This window comes from Lontra canadensis, unplaced genomic scaffold, assembly GCF_010015895.1.
Source record: "Lontra canadensis isolate GAN:19392208 unplaced genomic scaffold, GSC_riverotter_1.0 scaffold8, whole genome shotgun sequence".
In the NCBI taxonomy this organism is placed as follows: domain Eukaryota; kingdom Metazoa; phylum Chordata; class Mammalia; order Carnivora; family Mustelidae; genus Lontra; species Lontra canadensis.
This window is the reverse complement of record NW_022631002.1, coordinates 11,330,733-11,353,707: the sequence shown is the minus strand read 5'-3', so window position 1 is coordinate 11,353,707 and position 22,975 is coordinate 11,330,733. Positions and strand designations below refer to the sequence as shown.

At 47.3% G+C, this 22,975-nt stretch overlaps 1 protein-coding gene across 1 annotated transcript; it reads right to left on the bottom strand.

The window, feature by feature from the left end:
- Positions 1-877: 877 nt before the first annotated feature.
- Positions 878-22,525, bottom strand: ADAT1 (adenosine deaminase tRNA specific 1). The gene is made up of 11 exons (XM_032854610.1): positions 22,305-22,525; positions 21,766-21,974; positions 19,718-19,906; positions 19,356-19,424; positions 18,364-18,418; positions 17,785-17,915; positions 13,980-14,580; positions 11,233-11,378; positions 9,521-9,620; positions 3,038-3,124; positions 878-1,010 (listed from the first exon to the last, which is right to left on the bottom strand). The coding sequence occupies exons 2-11, from the start codon at positions 21,773-21,775 to the stop codon at positions 878-880; spliced, it is 1,521 nt and encodes a 506-aa protein (XP_032710501.1). The 5' UTR covers positions 21,776-21,974; positions 22,305-22,525.
- Between the last annotated feature and the right edge of the window lie 450 nt (positions 22,526-22,975).

The window sequence follows — 22,975 nt, the reverse complement described above, 5'->3', positions numbered from 1 at the left end:
GCTTTAACGCACTGAGCCACCCAGGCGCCCCAGACTTTTGGCCTTTTAGACAGAACTCTTTCAGTTGCAAGCTACAGAAAACCTACTCAACCAGGCTGAACCAAAATAATACAAATTTAAGTCACATACTTGGGAGTCCAGGGTGAGCAGGGGCATCCAGACAAGGTCACGGGAACAGATTTCCTTCTCGACTGCCTTCATTCTCAAGCTGCCCATTGCTGTGTGGTGGCAAAAGCAGCCACAGGTGGTCCCACGACTCTGTGGCCTTTATAGCTCCTGGTACAAGAGAGAGACTCTTTCCTGCTAGCTCTCGCAGCGGTTCCGGGATTATCGGGCTGGCTCCCACTCTCACAGCCAGGGAGAAAGGTCTGCTTCAACCAAGTGCCGTGGGTAGAGCAGGAAAGGGTAGTTCTCCCAGGAAGAAAGGCTGGGTAGAGAAAACCCGTCCACAGCACCAAAGGAAGCGCTAAAACTTGCCGATCTGAACATCATCTCCACCCCATAAACACTTGCCAAAGCAAGAACACGCAAAACAGAGCAACCACAGAGTCCTTTTAAAGCATCGCTTTCCACGTTCTTATTCCATTATTTTAGAGAAGCAATAACACACAAGGCAGCACAGATGCGAAGGTCACCAGCTAGATGCCATTTCAGCAGAGAGAGCGACTTCAATCAAGGATAGCCTGTTCCGTGTTCCAGAGTTCTGTCTGAAGTGACAGGTCACTCTGGTAGATGGCAGATCTTTTTTTGGCGATCTTCGCTTGCCTGACTCGGCCACAAGAAAAGCTCCGTTTTGTCCAGCACAAAAGCAAGCAGCGGTCCAGTGTGAAGAGCTGGAAAACTCTGCCACCAACGTGCTTGATGCAGTCTGCGCTTCTCATGTGAACTGGTGATAATCTGGCGGGTTGCGGAGCCAGGACCCAAAGGCCTGCTTCCGGAGCGCACTCCAGGCTTCCTGGTAAGCAGATGCGGCCTCCTTGTACTCGTGGTATGTCTCCAGCTTCCGCAGCCTAATGCACACACACCAGCAAGCACACGGGTTCTCCGCGATCAGTCAGCAGGGCGGCCAACTGAGCCAGCGGCCGGACAGACTTCTAACCAGAGACCTAGGAACAGACCTCGGAACAGGAGGATTTTGTATGCTTTCCTACAGCAACTCTCTCTAGTGTAAGAAACTCACCAGAAGGCAACATGGATTGAAACAGGTGATAATCAATAATGCTAGTCTTGTTTGGTCCTGGTGCAATCAGACAAATAACTACTTTTTGGCTTAAAGTGTTCCGGGAAATGGCTTCCTGCAAAGAAGTCCGCTTCCCTGTCAGACTCACGGACGCCCCCTAGGCCTACCTATGACAGATGCTCCAAACTCCCATTCTGTCTCAGAGACTAGCTGAACTGCTTGTACATTACACCAAACTGGACAAAATTCTCGCTTTTGTGACCAACATTAGTTATGCTTCTGTCCTTCCCCCAGGCCCTTAACTCTGATCCACCCTCAGCCTGAGCCAGCATCAGAATGTGTAGTGAGCCCTTCATAACAAACTATCCCCCCAGCGCCCTCCACCCCACCGAGAATCGACTGATCTCAAGAAAAGACATTTCCCATTTCCTGTCCACCTGTCCCCTCACACTGACTGAGTCTCCCATGCCCCCTTCCCGCTTCTTTCTAGCCTCGCTCACGGCTCCCCACAAAGGAAGGCTCTTTCCCACCTGCCCTGGAGGCTTACAAACCAAACGACCTCAGCGCCCTCACTTTGGCATCAGGCCTGCTGCTGCTCTAATGGCCCCTCTCTTACTGCAGTGATCCTCTGGAATCAAGTTTCTCCTGATCTTAGTTCAGAGTTGTTTTCACTGACACACAAAATGTCTGGAACCCGCCCCCTGGTCAGTTTGATTCATTTTTCTAGATAAAAAATCGAGCAAATGGACTGCAGGGCAGCATTACTGACTATAGTGTGCACAGTGGTGACAGCAAGGGGCTAGCCTGCTCGGGGAGAAGTTTCTAGCAACGCCTCAGCTTCCCCACTGTACACAGAACGATAAAGAATTTGGCAGGTCTTGCTGTCAGTTGCTGAGATGGAACCTCCAAACCTTCTCAATTTTCCTGGGGGCAGGAACGTCTTTGTTTTTCATGGTGGACCCCTGTGATTACCCGAGTTTACACTAAATGAGGTGACTCCTGGTGGGCCCTAACTGATCAGGGTGCGGCTGCCATGCCAGAAAGACTAACCACAGAGTACAGTGGGTCATTCTATCGGTCTGATCTCCTGACCGGAGGGGGAGATGGTGAATGAGTTCAGTCACATCACGCGGCCCACTATTCGGTCAGGCTGACTTAATGAAACCAGCGAAAACTCTGGACACTGAAACTTGGGTCCCCCTTCTGGCTGGTGATAACAAGTGATGTGCTGGGGGGTGACCCTTCTTTTAGCTGCTTCTGGTTCATATCCTTCACAATACAAAGGAATTGTTCAGTACAGTGCTTTCCTGAATTCAAGAGCTGTTCTAGTGAGTCTGTAGGTAGCGGTCAGAAGCCTGAGCGGCTTGTGTCTGACCTATGAAGTGAGGGGCACCGACCTCCAGTAGTTAGTGTCTGAACTGTCCCACCCAGCCGTGCCAGCAGCAGACTGAGAGTTCTGTACATTCCTGCTTGGTGGCAATTTCATTCATGGAGCTGCAGCTCACAACCACTGACGTGAGCGGAAGAGAAGGGAGTCACGCTCCTAACACACTCTACTCTCCCCAAACCCTCACATGTCAGCCTGGCTCTCCATGTGGAGGAGGGTGAAAGGAGAGCCTGGAACGGGCCAAACCCCGATTCCTCCCCCCCTCCACAATATCCTCTGTAACGGCACCACTAAGCCAACCATCCTGCACACCTCAGATGTGTGTTGGCAATCAGAGCCCCAGAGAGAGAGCAGCGCACGAGCGGTAATTAAGTGCCCACGGACTCCCGCCAAGGCTTCCTGCCATTCGTAAGGCAGAATTAACCCACAAATCTTCCTAAATATGAAAAAACATGGGTCAACAACATCACCTGAGGGAGTCTGGCCACTTGTCCTCCGAAATACTGCTTAGCAGTTTCTGGAATGATCTAAAGAGTTCCACTTTGCTGATCCGGGATCTGTTTGGAAGCAGAGGACAAAGAGGTTTATTAGAAGTGCTGAGCGCGTACCAGCCCCTCCGAGATGCTGGGCTTCACACGGAGCTTTCTTATGCTTGAATGCACCAAGGCCCCATTTCCACCTGTTCTTCACATGAAGGACATCTAGACCTGATTGGGGTGAGGGAGAAAAAGCAATCTCATCTTAAGAAGTGTCACCAGCAGGGGCGCCTGGGTGGCTCAATGGGTTAAAGCCTCTGCCTTCGACTCAGGTCATGATCCCAGGGTCCTGGGATCGAGCCCCGTGTCAGGCTCTCTGCTCAGCAGGGAGCCTGCTTTCCTTCCTCTCTCTCTCTCTCTCTCTCTGCCTGCCTCTCTGCCTACTTGTGTTCTCTGTCAAATAAATAAAACAAAACAAAAAGAAGTGTCATCAGCAGCAAAATCATCAAGATGACATGCTCATGTGAGGTAAAGGGGGAGATGGCATTACTAAACTCTCTCCAGGACACCCACAGCCACACCGGGCTACCTCTCCTCAAGGGAGCTGAGCCGGTGGGTAATACTGCTCAAGGCACTGTAGTGGTTTCAGCCTCGAGGGCTGTTCCCTGTGGGAGCTGCGGTCATAAAGTCCACTTGGATGAGCTCTGGACACAGAGTCTCCTGACTATCCTCTGGGCACTGTGCGCCTTTGAGGCCAACCCTTGGCTTCCACCACAAAGCCTCATGCAGGCCCCATTTTGGAACATCGGGCAAAGTGAGTGTGGCCAGGCCACTTGGCCACCGGCCCACCAGGGCCTTCTTGCTTTTGGCCATCCATGCTGCCAGGATCTGGCCTGTATGTGCCTCCTTTCCCTCCCTTACACAGCTCCCGAGCTGACTGAGAGTAGGGAAGCATGTCGGCCAACAATGGGTGGTCTCATCCTTACACACCAGAGGCTTCGCTGTTCTCACACACTGTACCATTAGCTTGGACGCCGTGGCCAAACCGGGATATGTGAAATAGGGAAGTGTACCATCTGTCAAGAAGTTCCCTTACCTGGCTGGCACCTAGGCTACTTAGCAGGGGGCCCTGAGCCCTCACACGCTGCTCTCCCTGGCCCCTCACTGAGCTGGTGTGGCAGCTGGAGCTTGGGAACATAAGGTTCCTCTAACATTAAAAAAAAGAAAAAAACAAACAAAACAAAAACCCAAAGCCAAAAAACTAATGAAACTTATTTTGTTAACAGATTAAAGGAGAAATGTAATATAATCGTGAGAAACTCCCCCACCCCATAAATAAATAAGTGAAATCTTAAAAAAAAAAAAAAAAAAAAAAGCGGGGGGCGGGGTGGAGCTCTGGGTGGCTCAGTTGGTTAAGGCCTGGCTCCTGATTTTGGCTCAGGTCATGGTCTCAGGGTTGTGAGATCGAGCCCCGCATCAGGAGCCATGCTCAGGGCAATCTGTTGTCCCTCTCCCTCTGCTCCTGCCCCTTCTCATGCGCTCTCTCTCTCTCAAATAAATAAATAACATCTTTGAAAAATTTTTTGTGAGAAAAAACATGCAGTGAAGCATCTGTTAGAATTCAACATCCACAGAAGATTTAAAACCATTTAGCAAATGAGGATTAGGAAAAAGACAGTATTTATGGCTGTAAGGGATGTCTATAAAAACCTGCAGCAAATTCACGTCCTTAAAATCAGGAATAAGACAAGGGCACTGCTTTTATCCCATGTTACCCAGAAGGTTCTGGCCAGTAAGACAAGAAATAAAAGGAGTAAGGATTAAAACACAAAAACCAAAATCATTATTTGCCAATGACCGGCAGACTGTCAGTTCTAGCCAGGAGAGTAAATCAAGGAAAAATAAATAAATAAAAGGAATGGAGGGTTGGAAAGGAAATATTTGCAAAAGATCGTTTACTTTGGGGGCGCCTGGGTGGCTCAGTGGGTTTAAGCCTCTGCTTTCAGCTCAGGTCATGATCCCAGGGTCCTGGGATCGAGCCCTGCATCGGGCTCTCTGCTCAGCGGGGAGCCTGCTTTCCTTCCTCTCTCTCTGCCTGCCTCTTTGCCTACTTGTGATCTCTGTCAAATAAATTAAAAAAAAAAAATCGTTTACTTTGGGGGAAAAAAAAAAAAAGCAACAGAATTCCCAGATAAATTAGGAGAGTAAGAAGTTAACAAGGTTGCTGGATACAAACATTAGCTGCAACAGGGAAAAACAAAAAACTGATTACAACAGCAGTGAGCAGAAAATGAAATATAAAGAAATTACTTAAAATAGCATTGTAGTAGCTGACCTCAAAGAGGATGATTTTTTTTTTTTTTTAAAGATTTATTTGGGGAGGGGTGGAGAAAGTACACAGCTGCGTGCACGCACACACAACCCAACACAGGGCTCAATTCCAGGACCCCGAGAGCACGACCTGAGCTAAAATCAAGAGTCACTTAGCAAACTGAGCCACCCAGGTGCCCCATGGTGATTTTTTAAAAAACTGATGTATAGTTGACTTACAATGTTATATTAGTTTCAGGTGTATAACACAGTGATTTGACAATTATTTATGTTATGAAACGCTCATCACGGTAAACACAGTTTCTGTCTCTCACCACATGAAGTTATTACAGGATTACTGATTGTACCTTGATGCTGTACTCTTCGTCCTCATGATTTATTTTATAACTGGAAGTCTGTACTTTTTTTTTTTTGAAGATATTATTTATTTATTTGAGAGAGAGAGAGAAAGAGAGAGTACAAATTGGGGGAGGGGTAGAGGGAGAAGCAGGCTCCCAAAGGAGCAGGAAGCCTCATGTGGGACTCGATCCCAGGATCCCGGGATCATGACCTGAGCTGAAGGCAGAGGCTTAACCAACCGAGCCCCCCAGGCACCCCTGGAAGTCTGTACTTCTTAATCCCCTTCCTCTATTCTCGCCCATCCCGAACCCTTCCCCTCCCCTCTGGCAACCACCAGTCTGTTCTGTATTTCTGAGTCTGTTTCATCATTCTAGGGGACAGGACCATACATCTTACTGTTCAAGAAGTCTAGAGAGTCTTATAGACTCTCTTACAGACTCAACACTTGCGCTGCCCACCTTACCCAGAATAGGTAAAGGAGAAACATCAAAAATAAACTAGTGTCTTGCCTGACGCTCCTGCTTCCTTTTGAAACACTGAAAGGTGAGCTCTTGAAACTTCTGCTATAGCCCAGGGGCCACTGATGTGCAACTATGCGAGAACATCTGGGTTTATTTTTACAGAGTGTGAATGGAGCATACGAAGGCCTTTCATTCACCCAAATAAGAAACCTTAGCAATCAGCCATGCCTATCCGGAGCTGGAGATGGTTCCCCATCAAGGTGTGTTAAAGAAACACATCACTTAAACCTCCCTGGAAGGAGCCCTAATGGATTCCGTTTACCACCAACATTGTAGTGCAATGTCAAGGCCTCCAGGTTCACCGTAAGAAGCCATCAGTGTGAGTGAGCTTAACAGCTTCTGGAGACCAGGTCTGTAAATGGTTCCAACATTTTTCCCTCGGGAGGAACAAAGCCCTTTCTCTTATCAATGTTTCCAACCTAAGGCAACGGCCTTGTGAGTAACGTTAAGGTACATATACCTATAAAGACAGAAGGGAGATGCTGGGAACCTCTCCTCTGCTGAAACAGAGCTCCCTCAAGAGAAGTAAGACCTTTCTGAAGATCTATTCAACAGCAGAACGGAGTGGCCATACTAGTTACTCCTCCGTCAATGAGACCTACTCAGTAATCCCCACTCGGGTCATCTGTGGAGCACAGCAACCCTCCACAGCAATCATGGCAGCTGCCACTCTCCAGGGAGCCCTGGTTCCTTTCAGCAGCAAGGATTACACTCTTGGTATTAGGTTTTCCTCAGGAAAAACATTGCTGGTTGGTGCATCAAGGAGCTAGAAAAGATATACACACAAGTATACTTTCTTTAAGATTACACATTTACATTGGTATTCTTTTTAAAAAAGATTTTATTTTTTTGGGAGCGGACACAGATGGAGAGTGAGAGGGAGAAGCAGCCCCCTGCTGAGCAGGGAGCCCAACACAGGGCTCGATCCCAGGACCCTGGGACCATGACCTGAGCCAAAGGCAGACGCTTAACCAACTGAGCTGCCCAGGCACCCTCTACATTGGTATTCTTTTTTTTTTTTTTTTTTTTAAGATTTTATTTATTTATTTGAGACAGAGAATGAGCAGTGGGGAGGGACAGAGGAAAAGGGAGAAGTAGGCTCCCCACTGAGCAGGGAGCCCGATGCAGGGCTCGATCCCAGGGTCCGGAAATTAGGACCTGAGCCAAGGGCAGAGGCTTAACTGACTCAGCCACTCAGGCGCCCCAACATTGGTATTCTTAATCTAGCCTTATCTTTAAGAAACTCAGATGCACTTAGGTTTTCTGTTTTTTTTTTTTTTTTTTTTTAATTCCTCATCCTTTTCTTTTATAATCCAGTGAGGCATGTAATGATCTCTCCGGGATCCTCTGGGATGGGAAGAGGATCTGCCACTTACAGGAAGAGTAAAATGAAACCTCTTGAAAATGAGGGTCTGTTATTATTGCATTGTGTAGAAAAGAACACAAAGACTTAAATGAAATATTTTTTTCTTGTACTGCATTAGTATACTAAATGTCTCTAACATCCCAGTCCACGTTCCTGTTCCCCACAGTTCTAAAGAAGGTGGTCCCAGGATGCCAGCATGAGGGCATGAGCCGTGAGAAAACCTGGGAGTCTTTGGAAGAAACTGACTCTTCCACACAGAATATGAAGCTTCTCTGAAGAAGGGAAGGGGAAATCAATCTTAACAAGATATCTGCCCTAAGCCTGCACGACCTTCGCCAGGACTTCTCACCACATTCGTGGGTGAAACATACTTTTAGTTCCCCTTGCTCTACAGTTGGGGAAACGGAGGCTCAGAGAGGTAAAGTAATTTGCCCAGGGTCACACCCTGGGGAGGAAGCGAACCAGGAATTAAACATCAGTCTCTTGAACCGTAAGGTTTCTGTTTTTGCCCTGCTCTACTTCCTCCCTTACGGAGTCTGCCTTCTAAACGGAGAGACATCTACAGCCTGTCACAGATCTCAGATCATCTACTCCAGTATCCTCATCTGACAAGAGATGCACGCATGGAGGCCTGGAGAGCAACTGGCCTTGTCCAAAGTCACGTGGATACTGGAGACAGAGAGAGCATGGGAATATGAGGTGCTCCCAGTCAACAGAGAGCGCCAACATACTGGGACAAGCTACAGAACAGCACTATGGGAATTTGAAAAGAGGACGGTAATTGTGAGCCAGAAGGCAGTGGTAGCTGAGTTGAGGTTTGAAGGTAAAACACACTCTGGTCGGTGGCTAACAGCTGGTCTCCTGAGAGATGCAAACAATGGCCTGGAGCCAGGAGGCCCTTGGGAAATCAGGCAATGGTTTCTTACCTGCGACACTAAAAGTACAAACCACCATAGGAAAAAACCAGATAAAATGGACTTCATCAAAATTTAAAACTTCCGTGCTTTAAAGGACCCTTTCAGAAAGTGAAAAGATAACCCACAGAATTGCAGAAAATATGTTCAAATACATATGTGAAAAAAGACTGGCATCCAGATTATACAAAGAAATGTTTCAACTCAACAATAAAAAGATAAACAAACAAATGGACAAAGGATCAGAATAGGTATTTCTCCAGAGAAGATACACAAATGGCAAATAAAACACGAAAGAATACTCAACATCAAAAGAAGCTCGAACAGTTATTAGGGAAAGGCACATCAAAACCACGAGATAGCTCTCATGCTCGCTAGAGTGGTTCCAATGAAAAAATCAGGCCACAGTGAGTGTCGTAAAGGATGTCGGGTAACTGAGACGCATCCATTGCTGGTGGGAGTTTAAATTGCTGCAGGTGCTACGGAAAATGTTTGGCAGTTCCTCCAAAAAGCAGAAAAGCAAAAAAACCCCAAGGTTATCACAGGACTCAGCAATTCCATGCCACGGTATACCCAGGAGAATTGAAAACATATGCCTGCCTAAAAGCTCATTATATCAATGTTCACGGCAGCACCATTTCTGATAGCCCCAAAGTGAAATAACCCAAATGGCCATGGACAAAAGGACGGATGAACAAAAAGCAGCGGGCAGACCCCCAAGAAATACCACAATGGTATATAGGAATGGACGACTGATACGTGTTACAACACGGACGAGCCCTGAAAACCTTGCGCTAAGTAAAATAAGCCGCATCCTGTATCTTACACAGCGGAATGTCCAGAAAGAACAAATCCACAGAGACATCACGTCGATTCATGGATGTCAGGGGCTGGAGTAGGGCCTGGGGAATGACTGCTAAGAGGGGTAGGGCAATGAAGACGTTCTGGAATTAGTGGTAAAGGGTGCCTGCACAGCCACCATCTCCTTCTGCCTCAACCTGCTTACCTGGCCTGAAGGCACCTGATGGCTTTCTTCGTTGTTCCCTGCGGAAAGCCATTGGCAGTGACATCCAGCGGCTGCTCGGGAACTGCGCTCCAGCTGATGGCTGTGCAAAGACAAGATTCTAGAGTTAAAACTCCTCAGTTTCCTGTGAATGTCAGAAGTGTTTTCACAAAAATACTTCCCTCTCTCCAAAATAAAGTCAACAGCTGCCACTCTGATGCCCGACCTCCAGAATACAGTGATTTAAAGAGGTTCTATAGTTTGTTCTATAGAGCTAACAGTCTCTCCTTCTTGGGGCACCTGGGTGGCTCAGTCAGTTAAGTGTCTGCCTTTGGCTCAGGTCATGATCCCTGGGACCTGGGATCCAGTCCCACATTGGGCTCCCTGCTCGGCAGGGAGTCTGCTTCTTTCTCTCCCTCTGCACCTCCCCCTGCTTGTGCACTGTCATATGAATACACAAAATATTAAAAAAAAAAAAAAAGACTGTTTCTTGGTTTGTCTCTTTTTTCCCCTTTGCTCATTGTTTCCTAAATTGTACATATGAGTGAGATCATATGGTATGCCTTTCTCTGCCTGACTTATTTTGCTTAGCATAATACACTCTAGCTGCATCCAAGTCCCTCCAAATGGCAAGATTTCATTTTCTTCTATGGCTGAGCAGTATCTTTATCCATTCGTCCGTCGATGGAAACTTGGGCTGCTTCCATAGCTTGGCTACTGTAAATAATGCTGCAGTGAACACAGGAGTGCATGTTTCCTCTCAGTTAGTGTTTTTGTACTTTTAAGGTAAATACCCGCTAGTGTGATTACTGGATCATAGGGTAGTTTTATTTTTAATTTTTTGAGGAACCTCCATACTGTTTTCCACAGTGGCTGCACCAGTTTGCATTCCCACCATTCCTACCAACAGCACAAAGAGGTTCCTTTTTCTCCACGTCCTTGCCAACACTTGTTTCTCGTGTTGATTTTAGTCATTCTGACAGGCGTCAGGTGATAGCTCACTGGGGTTTTGATCTGCATTTCCCCAATGATGAGTGATGCTGGGCATCTTCTCATGTGTCTGTTGGCCATCTGGATGTCTTCTTTTTTTTTTTTTTTTAATTTTATTTTATTTATTTATTTATATTTTTATTTTATTTTTTATAAACATATATTTTTTCCCCCAGGGGTACAGGTCTGTGAATCGCCAGGTTTACACACTTCACAGCACTCACCATAGCACATACCCTCCCCAATGTCCATAACCCCAACCCCCCTCTCCCAACCCCCCTCCCCCCAGCAACCCTCAGTTTGTTTTGTGAGATTAAGAGTCACTTATGGTTTATCTCCCTCCCAATCCCATCTTGCTTCATGGATGTCTTCTTTAAAGAAATGTCTGTTCATCCCTTCTGCCCGTTTTATTAATTGGATTAATTTTAAGAAATGATATTAAGAATTAATAGAATTCCTTAATTCTATTAATTAGTAATTAATAATTAATTAATTAAGAAATGACGTTCTTATCTGAAGATGAAGAGCCTGAGGCTAAGACAGGAAAAGTAAGTTGCCTGGTGTCTTGCAGAGCATGTCCCTGACTCAGTGTGGTCAAGCCTCTGCTACTGAGGACTCAGGTCAGAAGCTGCCTCCCTGGGCTGGGGGATGCAGCCCCCCTCCAGGCCACTCCATGGTCTGTGCAAAAGTTACTCAGGGCAAGTGGAACAGGGCAGATACTTTACCTGCGCCACAAGGAGCAAGTCGTCCTGGGCCATCAGCCCTTCTTGCCTGCACCGCGCTGTGGCCCTGTTCAAACAGTAAACCAGACTGCTGTATTTTCACTTCTTGAACTCCAAAGCCTTTGGGTAGCGCAGAGACGTTCCGACACCTAAATGTGAGGGAGAATGCACTCAGTTTCAGCATGGTCCTCTGGAAGACAGTGTCTACACCCATGGACCACTTCACCGCCCCTGAGTCTCAGTGAGAGGGTGTGAAAGAACCGAATCGAGATCTTACGAGCCATGTGGCCAGAGAAAGATCCCTTCCTATCTCTCTGAAGTGAAAATGATTAGCTGAGTCACCACCCCTCAGAGACTTTAGGGACACTAAACTCCAGTCCTGGTACTGGTTTTGAAAGACTGCAAACCCTCAAAGAGCAATATTAACTTGTCAGTATCTTTTCCTAGGGAATCGTCCAAACACACCAGAAACCAAAGCTCTCCTGTAACAGACAAGCTTCGTTTTTCCTTCTTGGGTCTTTCACACCATCTAGAGGCTACCATGACACTGCTCTGGAACTGAGCAGACTAGGGAAAGCACAGAAAACACCGAAAATGTCTTGGGCAGAGTGCTTAAGAGTGCTTTTGTTGAAAACATCATGCTGGGCTATAGTTGTATACCACAGAATTCATCCATTCTCAGTGTACAATTTAAGGTTTTGTTTGTTTTTTACTATATTCACAGAATTGTGCCACTGTCACCATAATCTGAATTTATCATGTTTGACCCCTGATAAGAAACCCTGCACCCATCAGCGGTCACTCCCCATGCATTTCTCCAGCACCCACCAACCTACTTCTGGATTTGCCTATTTTGGACATTTCGCTCCATGAAATCATCCGCTACATGGCTCCTCTCACTCAGCACGGAACTTTCGAGGCTCATCCGTGTGGTAGCTTGGGCCAGCCTTTGCTCCTTTTTGGGGCTGATGATCTAACAATCTATTATTACCTTTCGTTGATCTGTTCACCAGTTGATGCACATCTGGGCTGCTTCGTTTTGCGGCTGGTGTGACTTGTACCACTGTGAACGTTCATGTGTCGGTATTTACGTGGATGCATGTTTTCATTTCTCCTGGGTACACTCCCTGGGTGTGTTCCCTGGCCCTGGTCTCAGGAGCAGTACAACCGACATGACGGGCCTCCCCCCAGCAGTGGCCTCTCCCTGCCTTCTTTTACCACAGCCTTAACTGGGCTTGGCCACGCTTCCTTAGGGAGACCACACTTGAGTGATCATCCTTTGTCTTTTATCTTTTTTCTTTTTAAAGATTTTATTTATTTGACAGAGATCACAAGTAGGCAGAGAGGCAGGCAGAGAGAGAGAGGAGAAAGCAGGCTTCCCGCTGAGCAGAGAGCCTGCTGTGGGGCTCGATCCCAGGACGCTGAGATCATGACCTGAGCCGAAGGCAGAGGCTTAACCCAATGACCACCCAGGAGCCCCTGTCTTTTATCTTTTAAAGACACTGGTGGTTTTTAAAAATTAGAGTAGCAATATATATGTACGGGGCAGAACAATGAGAAAACAGAGTAACCACAAAGAAGAAAAAAAAAAACAAACACCCGTAATAACACAACTCAGAGATAATCATACTAATACCTTGGTGCATATCCTCCCATGATTTTTTTACTATGTGCATATATACTTTACGACCAACACGAACTCATTGTATCTTTAAACTTGCTCTTTAAAAATTATGACCATCTCCTGCAACTACACTACTGATTTACCCCAAAATACAGATGTGGTAAAAGGAAGGGCCATCTGTACCCCAATGTTCATAGCAGCAATGTCCACAATGGCCGAACTGTAGAAAGAGCCCAGATGCCCTTCAATGGACGAATGGATAAGGAAGATGTGGTCCATATATACAATGGAGTATTATGCCTCCATCAGAAAGGATGAATACCCAACTTGTGTATCAGCATGGATGGGACTGGAGGAGATTATGCTGAGTGAAATAAGTCAAGCAGAGAGAGTCAATTATCATATGGTTTCACTTACTTGTGGAGCATAAGGAATAACAGGGAGGACATGGAGAGAAGGAGAGGAGAAGTGAGTTGGGGGAAATCGGAGGGGGAGATGAACCATGAGAGACTGTGGACTCTGAGAAACTAAGGGTTTTGGAGGGGAGGGGAAGGGGGGATTGGGTGAGCCTGGAGGTGGGTATTACGGAGGCACATGTTGCATGGAGCACTGGGTGTGGTGCATAAACAATGAATCTTGGGGGGGCACCTGGGTGGCTCAGTAGGTTAAAGCTTCTGCCTTCGGCTCAGGTCATGATCCCAGGGTCCTGGGATCGAGCCCCGCATCGAGCTCTCTGCTCAGCAGGGAGCCTGTTTCCTCCTCTCTCTCTGCCTGCTTCTCTGCCTACTTGTGATCTCTATCTGTCAAATAAATAAATAAATAAATCTTGGAACATTGAAATAATAAAATAAAATTTTAAAAAAATTATGAGCATCTTTCCAGGTCCAACAGTCATCAATATTAGCTTTAAACCATTTCACTGGTTTCCTTTTCTTTTTTAAAAAACATGACTACACACAAAGCTAAATGTCTGAGCACTTTCTTAATTATTTCTTAGGACAAATTCCCAGCAATAGACCCAATGGATCAAAACGTATGGGTATTTTAATCTCTTCGGACATCTTCTGAGACCGCTTTTTGGAAAGGCTGTTCCAGCTGTACCCTCCCTCCTTCCCTCCTGGCTCACCTCCCGGTCAGAGCTCTATGCATCGCCTCCTGGCTGTATGGGCACCTCCCAATCACCACAGCTGATAGGTAGATGGGCTCTTCTAGAAGGTGCATCAACAGTGCCCCCTGGCATCCGAGGACGTTCCACCGGGCCAGCTTGTCACTGCAGGACAGGGAGCAAGTCCGGTCTCCCCGGCCAGGCTTCACTCGGAGCAGCCCCACCTGGTGATACGCAGCACCAGGTTGCCGTGAGTCTCCAGCTTCTCCGGGCACACACTTGGCTCCGGTTCTATAAACGTCCACCACTTTGACACCACCGGGGGCCATTCTGGTGACAGGGACCTGTTCCTGTGCAGTAAAATGAGAGCCGCTGACGTCTGGTGTGACTGGGCCACTTTCCTGATGGCCAAAACTCTGATGCTGAGCTATACTGTCAGGAGTCCCGGGCTCAAGCCTCATCTTTTTGGTCACAGGACTACCCAGGCCCTCACATCTCTCTGTGTCCTCAGGAACTTCCAGGTCACCACTGGCTTCTGATGGCTTACTGGCCCAGTCTCTACGGACAGGACAGCAGGGCTGATCTTCAAACTCGAGCATTGGAATGATGGAGGCATCCCCACCTGCAAAAGAAGAGACCTCTTAAAAGCCAGTGGTTCTCAAAGTGAGGCCTCAGGACCAGCCACATCAATGTCCCTACGGAATTTGTTAGAAATGCCGATTCTCGGAAGCCACAGTCGACCTGCTAAGTCTGAAACTCTGGAGGTGGTCGCCCGCAGTGTGTATTTTAGCTCTCCAGGTCATTCTGAGGACCGGAGAACCACTGTCTGAATCAAAGTCTAATTCTATTTTCCTAGCTCACTTGAGATTAGGAACACTTGCCCAAATTTCCCGAGGAAGAATCCTTTGTGGCTCTATCCTACCTAGACCCAGTGAGTTAGAAACTCTGGGGTGGGGGTGGGGGGTCTGGAAAGCAGAATACTTTAACAAAGATCCCAGGTAATGCTCATCACAGGAAGTTTTGGAAACACTAGCTTTGACCAGGGTTTGTCAACATTCATAATACTGATGTTTTGGGCCAGGTAATTCCTTTTGTGGGGGCTATCTTTTACATCATAGGATGGTTACCAGCTCCTCAGTCTCTACCTACTAGATACCAATAGCACCCCAAGTCTGGCCATCAAAAATGTCCCCAGATGTTGCTAAATGGCCTCTGAGAAGCAAAACTGTCCTGAGTTGAGAACCCTTGGTTTACAACGAGCACAATTTCCCAAGTGCATTTTGTGGAATGTTATCCTGTAAGACGCTTTGGAAAATAAAAGTGGGAGGTTGGTTTCATGGTTAAATATTTGGCAAATATGTTCCCAAATTCCCCATCTTGGAGATTTACGTGCATATCTTCACAGTAAAGGCTTTGCAGTGAATTACACAAGTGGTGTTTCCCTGTGCTGGGTTAGAGATTTCTGACTCAACTCTGTGCTTAAACAGAAACACAGAAAACCAGAGGTTAGCAAAAAGCACAGCGTCCTCTGGAGAAGGGAGCTACTTCTTCAAACACTAACCTAGTGTGTATGGCTTTTCTAAAGTGTGTAAATAATACATCTGTAGCCTTTATAACCTAAGAGTGGGAAAGGCAAGAAATGTAGAACTGGGACTGTGGCCAGAGAGGCTGGCTGGCGGACTTCCAGAGACCTCACAAGGGGACAGTGACTTTGGAGAATTGACTGGGCCCACCTCCCACTCTGAAGGCTCGGATATTTGATCCAGACAGATGCCTAAACTTGAGAGGCTGACTCATGCTAATAAAACTCACAAGTAAGAGTCTGAAATAGCTAATCCAGGCACCAAATTATCAATTAGTAATGAGGAATAAATGCAAAGGGAGACAGTTACATTCTCCAGGTAGTATTCTTTTCTCCTGCAGACAAACCATGCATGGGCATCGCAGTACAAAAGATGACCTATTAGCCCAGGGTAGTTGGGTTGGTGGGTTTAGATTTTTATTTCACAGACCAGTAAAATTTCCAGAAGATTTTAAGATCAACAAAGGGGGTGGTCAATTTTGTATTCCATCAACTAAGGTCTTTAAAAATCCTAATTACTACTATTTTTTTTTCCTAATTACCAATATTTAAAATAAAATAAATCAAAATCTCATAACCTTTTTGTGGAAAGAAATTAGATTTCTTAAAAAAAAGAACTTATTTATTTATTTGACTTTTAAAGATTTTATTTATTTATTGGACAGAAAGAGAGAGACAGAGACAACGAGAGAGGGAATATAAGCAGGGCATGTGGGCGAGGGAGAAGCAGGCTTCCCGCTGAGTAGGGAGCCTGATGTGGGGCTCGATCCCAGGACCCTGGGATCATGACCTGAGCCAAAGCCAGATGCTTAAGGCCTGAGCCACCCAGGTGCCCCAGAAATTAAACTTTTTGAAAAACTCACTATAGTCCAGATTTTTCCCATCTGGCTATAGACCAGCCTGTGGACCACTGACCTATGTGGTCTGATTAGTGGGTGAGGCTAGCTGTGATCCACAGATGCATCTCTCTCCATCATAAGGCTACACCTACCACTGGGTCAGCCAAGCCCTAGCTACTCCAAGTGTGGTCCATAGGCGAACACCACTGACATCATGGGAACTTGGTTAGAAATGCAGAACCTGGGGCGCCTGGGTGGCTCAGTAGGTTAAAGCCTCTGCCTTGGGCTCGGGTCATGATCCCAGGGTCCTGGGATCGGGCCCTGCATTGGGTTCTCTGCTCCGCGGAAGGCCTGTTTCCTCCTCTCTCTCTGCCTGCTACTCTGCCTACTTGTGATCTCTGTCAAATAAATAAATAAAAAATCTTAAAAAAAAAAAAAGAAATGCAGAACCTTAGGTTTCATCCCAGACCTAATGAATTTGAATCCACATTTTATTAAGATCATTCACTTGCATTTTATAGTGTGAGAAGCACTGAGTTAAGAAACATCCTTTGGTTCTTGGACCAGGGTATCCAGGGCTAGTAAGAAAGCGGAGATGAGCCCTGCCTTTCTCTGTATGTCATTTTCTGGCCTTTGACTCAACCGATTCTTTTATGAGACTCATCCTTCCTTAAGCTGTATTATATTTTGGATTTGAATTATGACAAGTCTTGACGGCTCTTCTGTCTCTTCAGAGCAAGTACCTATATCTGCTCTAATTGCATGTGTAGTTTTAAAGTTTAATACTTAGAGAACACTGTTAGAGCCCTCCTTCAAAGGTTTTAGAGTGGGTGAAGTTTACGGCCATCCCTGAGCTGCTATCTAAAGAGAGCAGAAATTCTCCATTTTCAAAATAAAAAAAACAGTGGTCTCCTCTAGGCTAGGTTGCTTGATGCAACCACAGCCCCTGAATGTCCCCATATAACTCGTCAAAATTTAACTTAACTGATCATGACTGTCTACACTCTATGAGGCTAAGAGTCTTACTCCCTGCTGTAGACCCAACGTCACATTGTACCTGACAAGTAGCAGAAAATAACTGTTGAAGGAGTGAATGAATGGAATGAGTTTCAGGATAAATTACTATAGAACTCAGGGCTCTGGACTTCTAAGCCCAACTGCTGGTTTCAGACCTTTGTGGAGTTTCCGCTTGAAGCTTCCCAATCCTGACTGGGAACCGAGAACCACAGCGTTGTTCCTTGATGGAGAAGTGGTCAGGCACCGTGGCCCGTTCAGAAAAAGGCAGTGTCCACTGCTTGCAGCTACACTGCAGCCAGAAAAGCTTTTCTGAGGAATATATCTAAGGATAAGAGGACATAAGGAAGTAGACAATGTAATAATGATCCAAAGGGTTGGCTATACTTACAGGGTGTATGGCTGGAGAAAAACACAAAGGAGAGGTCTGGCCTGAGTTTCCACAGCCCTCTCTGAGTTCCAGGGACAAAGATGCTATCCTCCTTCAAGGCAGCCGCCAAGTAGAGCTGATGGAGAAGGTACCTAATTGGGGCACAAGGTGTGGCCAGAATGAACAACCAAACACTTTGGTGAAGTGTAAGACTGGCTGGTTGATGATTAAGCGAGAGTTACTGCAGACCGATGGGACTGGCAGTGATTTGGAATTTCCAGGATGATGCAGACCAGTGATTCTCAAAAGTGTGGCCCCTGACCAGCAGTATCAGCATCATCTGGAATTTGTTAGAAATCCAGGTCCCTCCCCTGACCTGCTGAATCGGAATTTCCAGGGAAGGGCCCAACAATCTGAGTTTTCACAAACATAGGTAATTCTGATGCACACCAAGTGTAAGGACCACGGTCTAGACCAGGGCTAATCAAAGTGCGGTTCACAGACCGACATCATCAGTGTTACTCGGGAGCTTATTAGAAATGCAAATTCTGGGGCTCCCCATGGCAGGCTAAGTCAGATTCTCTGGGGTTGTCCCTTTACCTTTGGAAACTCCTCCTGGCTATGACCTCAGCGTGGCTATCATTGAGGATGTCTCCTGTGGCAAAGACAGGACACTAGTGAAGACACAGAGAACCAGAGGCCCTGTTTCCCTGCAGTAGAACACAGCAGTTTCCCCAGTTACCAGGATGGCCCTGGAGCTCCTGGAGGGCTCTGTCAGGAAGTACTGCGATCACTGATGGCAATACAGGGCCTCCTCAAATCAGTACTACTGACACCTTGGGTTAGAAAATTCTTTGTTGTGAGGCTCTGTCCTGTGGAAGGGAGGATGTTTAGTAGCATTCCTGGCCTCTAGCACTAGAGGTAGGTAGCATAGTAATGCCCTCCCCTGACTTCTGGCAACCGAAAATGGAAAATGTCTCCAACCACTGCCAGAGGTCCCCCAGGGGACAAAATCTCCCCACAGCTGAGAAGGACTAATTTACAGGAAAATAGATGGAGGAAAGGGGTCCAAATCTTTTGTGGCCTGATATCACACTTGAGCTTGTGGTGATACGATTCCATCAAATTCAATCCACAGTGGTCCAGGCACACAGGAGGCAAGGCTGGGAAAATGGGGAAAGCAAACCTGGGAAGGAATCTAACTGGAAGCAGGAGGTGAAGATGCCAGCTTTCCAAGGGATTTCCATATTCTTTTTGTTGTCCAAATCTCCATCAATTCAAGATTGCTTTGGGGGGGGGGGTTCAGACCTAATGGGGAGGAGCTGCTCCAGGGAAATTTTGGTTTGCGCCGGAAAATACCGGCCAACTTCCAATCTACGCAGAAAGCATGTTCCTGGCCGCCTTTGCTTCCACTGTTTATTCTGATTCTTAAACTGAGTTCTGACCTTCCCAGTGGAGTAACAGTGGGAAAGGAAAGGTCAGCCACCTCAGTGATGTGGCCCCTTTTAACAGGATGAGGAGAGGAAAGGACAAAATGCAAAGTGCTTTCCAACGCGCCCTGGATGAATGCTGTTCAGACCACCCGGGCTTACCGCTCTTCCTCATTTTGGACTGGCCTATACATTTCGTTCCTGTTCCCATTGAGACAACTTCCTTTGTCACTGAGAGGGAAAGAACGAATCATTAGGTGAGCTCCCGTACTGTGAATGGTCCCCAGCCCTCAGGTTTCACGCATGCACACTCCTCCAGGGCATTCCTATAGGGGACTCAACCCAGGACTGTGTTGCAGCACCGCAGGCTCCAACCACAAGTACTGCGCCCCCTGGTGGAGAGCAGGGGGAACATGCCCATTGCTGTGGCGGACGCCCGCCAGGACTGTCCCTGCACAGCCATGAACAATTCTCCTACCATCTCTGATAGTGAGAGGGAGCGATGGAAGGTGAAAAGGCCTCACCTTGTGCTGGTTTATTAGTGATGCCATGGGCCTGGTCAGCTGCAGGTTGTATCTTTACCACGGCTGCTAGTAATGTCCACTCACGGTTGGGGTCAGGCTTCCCCTGCTTGGGCAGTCTGGTCCTATAGTGCTCATAACACAGCTGGGCAATCTCATCTGCAGTCCACATGGTCCGCGTTAGTGCTGAGCCTGATCAAAAATCACAACCATCAGAAGAACAGAAAAGAGAAGCAACGCAAGATGCTACAACTTGCCCAGGCGTTTCAATGGGCTTTCAGGGTAGCCTGACGTGTTCATACAGAGGTTTCTCTCTCTGGAACTCTAATGGGTCACTTTCTTCTACTACTTCCCTGTCCCCTCTCCACACACCACCCCCCCTTTTTTAAAAGATTTTATTTATTTACTTGATGACAGAGAGATCACAAATGGGTAGAGAGGCAGGCAGGGAGAGGGGGCGAAGCAGGCTCCCTGCTGAGCAGAGAGGCCCATGCGGGGCTCGATCCCAGGATCCTGAGATCATGACCTGAGCCAAAGGCAGAGGCTTAACCCACTGAGCCACCCAGGCGCACTGCCCCGCCCCCCCACCTTTTAAAAGCAGGCTTCATACCCAGCATGGAGCCCCACGCACAGTCTGAACTCACAATCCTGAGATCAAGGCCTGAGCTGAGATCAAGAGTTGGAGGCTTAATCCACTAAGCCACCCAGGCACCCCTCCCCTTTTCATTTTAAGGAAAGATCCAAGAAGTCCCAGTTTCTTAAAGATGTTTCTTTTTAAATGTTGGACAACTGACATGTATCTAATGAATCTCAACCTACTACTCAAAAATAAAAGTGCATGAGAGGGAAGTATCCTTGCTACTCCAATTTTCATTTGGAAGTAGCACATCAGATACTGCACACCTCAGCTGGATTCGGGCAGACTCTAACCATACAAGGTTTATCTTTCTGGGCAGATGTTCTTCTTTTACATCCTCTTTTTCCGACTTTTTTTCTCTTCTCCGACTTCCTCCCAGCAGATTGACTCTTGATCTCCCTCTAATAAATCTCCGATGACCCCATCAAGAAAACAACACTTTAATTTCTCCCATAATGTTTTATGAGGCAGGTGGGAGAAATGACAAAGCCCAGAGCTTTCTCACCAGTCAACCATTCTCCTCACAGGAGTCTGTGCTGGAGTGTGGGCTTTGGAGTTACCCTTTCTGTATTCTAATCCCGACTTTGCTACCAACTGGGTGATACTGAGTAGATTACCTAACCTCTCTGTTTCTGTGTCTTTATCTGCTAAAACAGGGATCACAGTAGTACTTAATCTATGGGTTATTGTGAGGATTAAGTAATATTTATAAAAAGCTACTGCTACAATGTTAAGCATAATTAATGTCAACTGTGATTAATGTTTCAAAAAGGAACATTTCATGTTCCTGATTGTCTTGAGCCCCCTGGGCAGCAGGGGGCTGCAAAGGCAATGTAAAGCCATGAATAAAAAACCATTAAGCATATCAGACCAGAGAGGCTACTTTGCTAGAAACCTGTCTACTCTTGACTCTGTGCTCACTCAATAATTTCATTTGGACTGAAATGTATGAAAAGCTTCTCAGCAGAAAATGAGATCATATGGTGATGGATACAGCTAAGCATTAAAAAAAAAAAAAAAAAAGGCATTGGGGCACCTGGGTGGCTCAGAGGGTTAAGCCTCTGCCTTCGGCTTGGGTCATGATCTCAGGGTCCTGGGATCGAGCCCCGTATGGGGCTCTCTGCTCATCAGGGAGCCTACTTCACCCTCTCTCTTTGCCTGCCTCTCTGCCTACTTGTGATCTCTCTCTCTCTCTCTGTCAAAAAATAAAATAAAGTCAGAGAACCAGCAGGCCATGTATCTCTCCAGGCAAAAGAAAAGTATGGGGTGGGGGGAGGGAAGAAAAAAAAAAGAAAAGTATGGGAGATCCTAGAATCCTCTATTTGGAAGGGATTTTCCCCCCTCATTTTGGGATTGGGTGGGGGAGAGCGGGCATCTCAAGGCATCAACGAGAAATTAAACCAGAGGCACATACCACGAACCATAGTAGCTAGGGAAGACAGAACTTGCCAGAAGTACCACTGACCCCCTAAGATGATGCAGCCCGGAACTATTCCATCCTCTCATTCACGTAATTGTCTGGGTGAGCGTGGACGGTAGCTGAAATGAATCCATGTTTTGCTAAACTAGGTCCGCTAAAATCCAAACTCCAAATCCACTCTCTCTTAGGTCTTGAGTAACGTCCTATGAAACAACAGCTCAGTTAAATAGGCAGGTCTTTGCCCACAAGATCGCATGTGGCAACACGCACAAAAAGCCCAAGAACCCACTCCCTTTTCAAAGTAAGGTGAAGGCAGCTCAGCTAACACGGGAGAAAAGGCTTTGGCTGTAGTCCCCTCTCCTCAGTAACCCCGACCGCAGCCCCTCCTCGGCAGGCTCTAGAGCCGGAGTGGGGCCCATTCGGCCAGAGAAGCTCTGGGCCCGTGAAACAGCGACAACCTGCGCGCCCACCTCCTCGGAAGGCGCGCAAGCGGCAGCGAGGCCACCCGCACCACGCCCGCCCGCCGCGGATACCGGCGCTTCCGGGAAACGGGACGCGCGCCCGGGGAGGCACGGTCCATGCCACCACTTCACACACAAAACCGGCTCGGGAAGGCAGACCGAAGGCAGCTCCCCCAGCAGCCTTGGTGGAGGGGGTCCCCCACACTGGCGCGCCCTCGGCCCGCCACCCCACCACCTGCCGGACGCTCCCCTCTAACCTCCAAGGTACGCGCCCTGAGGGGCAGCGAAGAGAATCGCGGGACGTAGTGGACGTAACTTCCCAAGGAGGCCGCTCTTTCAGGCCCCGCCCCCAAGGGCGCGCTGTGCACTCTGGCCCTTGTAGTCCTTCTCGGTTGGAGCCCCGCGTGTTGGAGTGTGAAATGGCCCAACGGAAGCTGGTAAGATGGTTCAAATAGTAGAATGATGTCGTATCTTGAAACACTAGTCTGGGGCACCTGGGTGGCTCAGTGGGTTAAGCCGCTGCTTTCAGCTCAGGTCATGATCTCAGGGTCATGGGATCGAGTCCCACATGGGGCTCTCTGCTCCGCAGGGAGCCTGTTTCCTCCTCTCTCTCTCTGCTTGCCTCTCTGTCCACTGTGATCTCTCTCTGTCAAATAAATAAAATCTTAAAAAAAAAAAAAAAAGAAACACTAGTCTGAATTTCTGTCTAAATCAGTAAGGTCCTGCAGAAATATACGATGAGC

What these genes read in the sequence shown, in the direction of transcription:
- ADAT1 (XM_032854610.1), bottom strand. An exon ending in GTCCAAAATGAGGAAGAGCG is followed by an intron (nt 18,419 to 19,355) that starts GTAAGCCCGGGT and finishes TCTTTGCCACAG; the next exon opens with GAGACATCCTCAATGATAGC. An exon ending in TTTCTCCAGCCATACACCCT is followed by an intron (nt 14,581 to 17,784) that starts GTAAGTATAGCC and finishes CTTCTTTTGCAG; the next exon opens with GTGGGGATGCCTCCATCATT.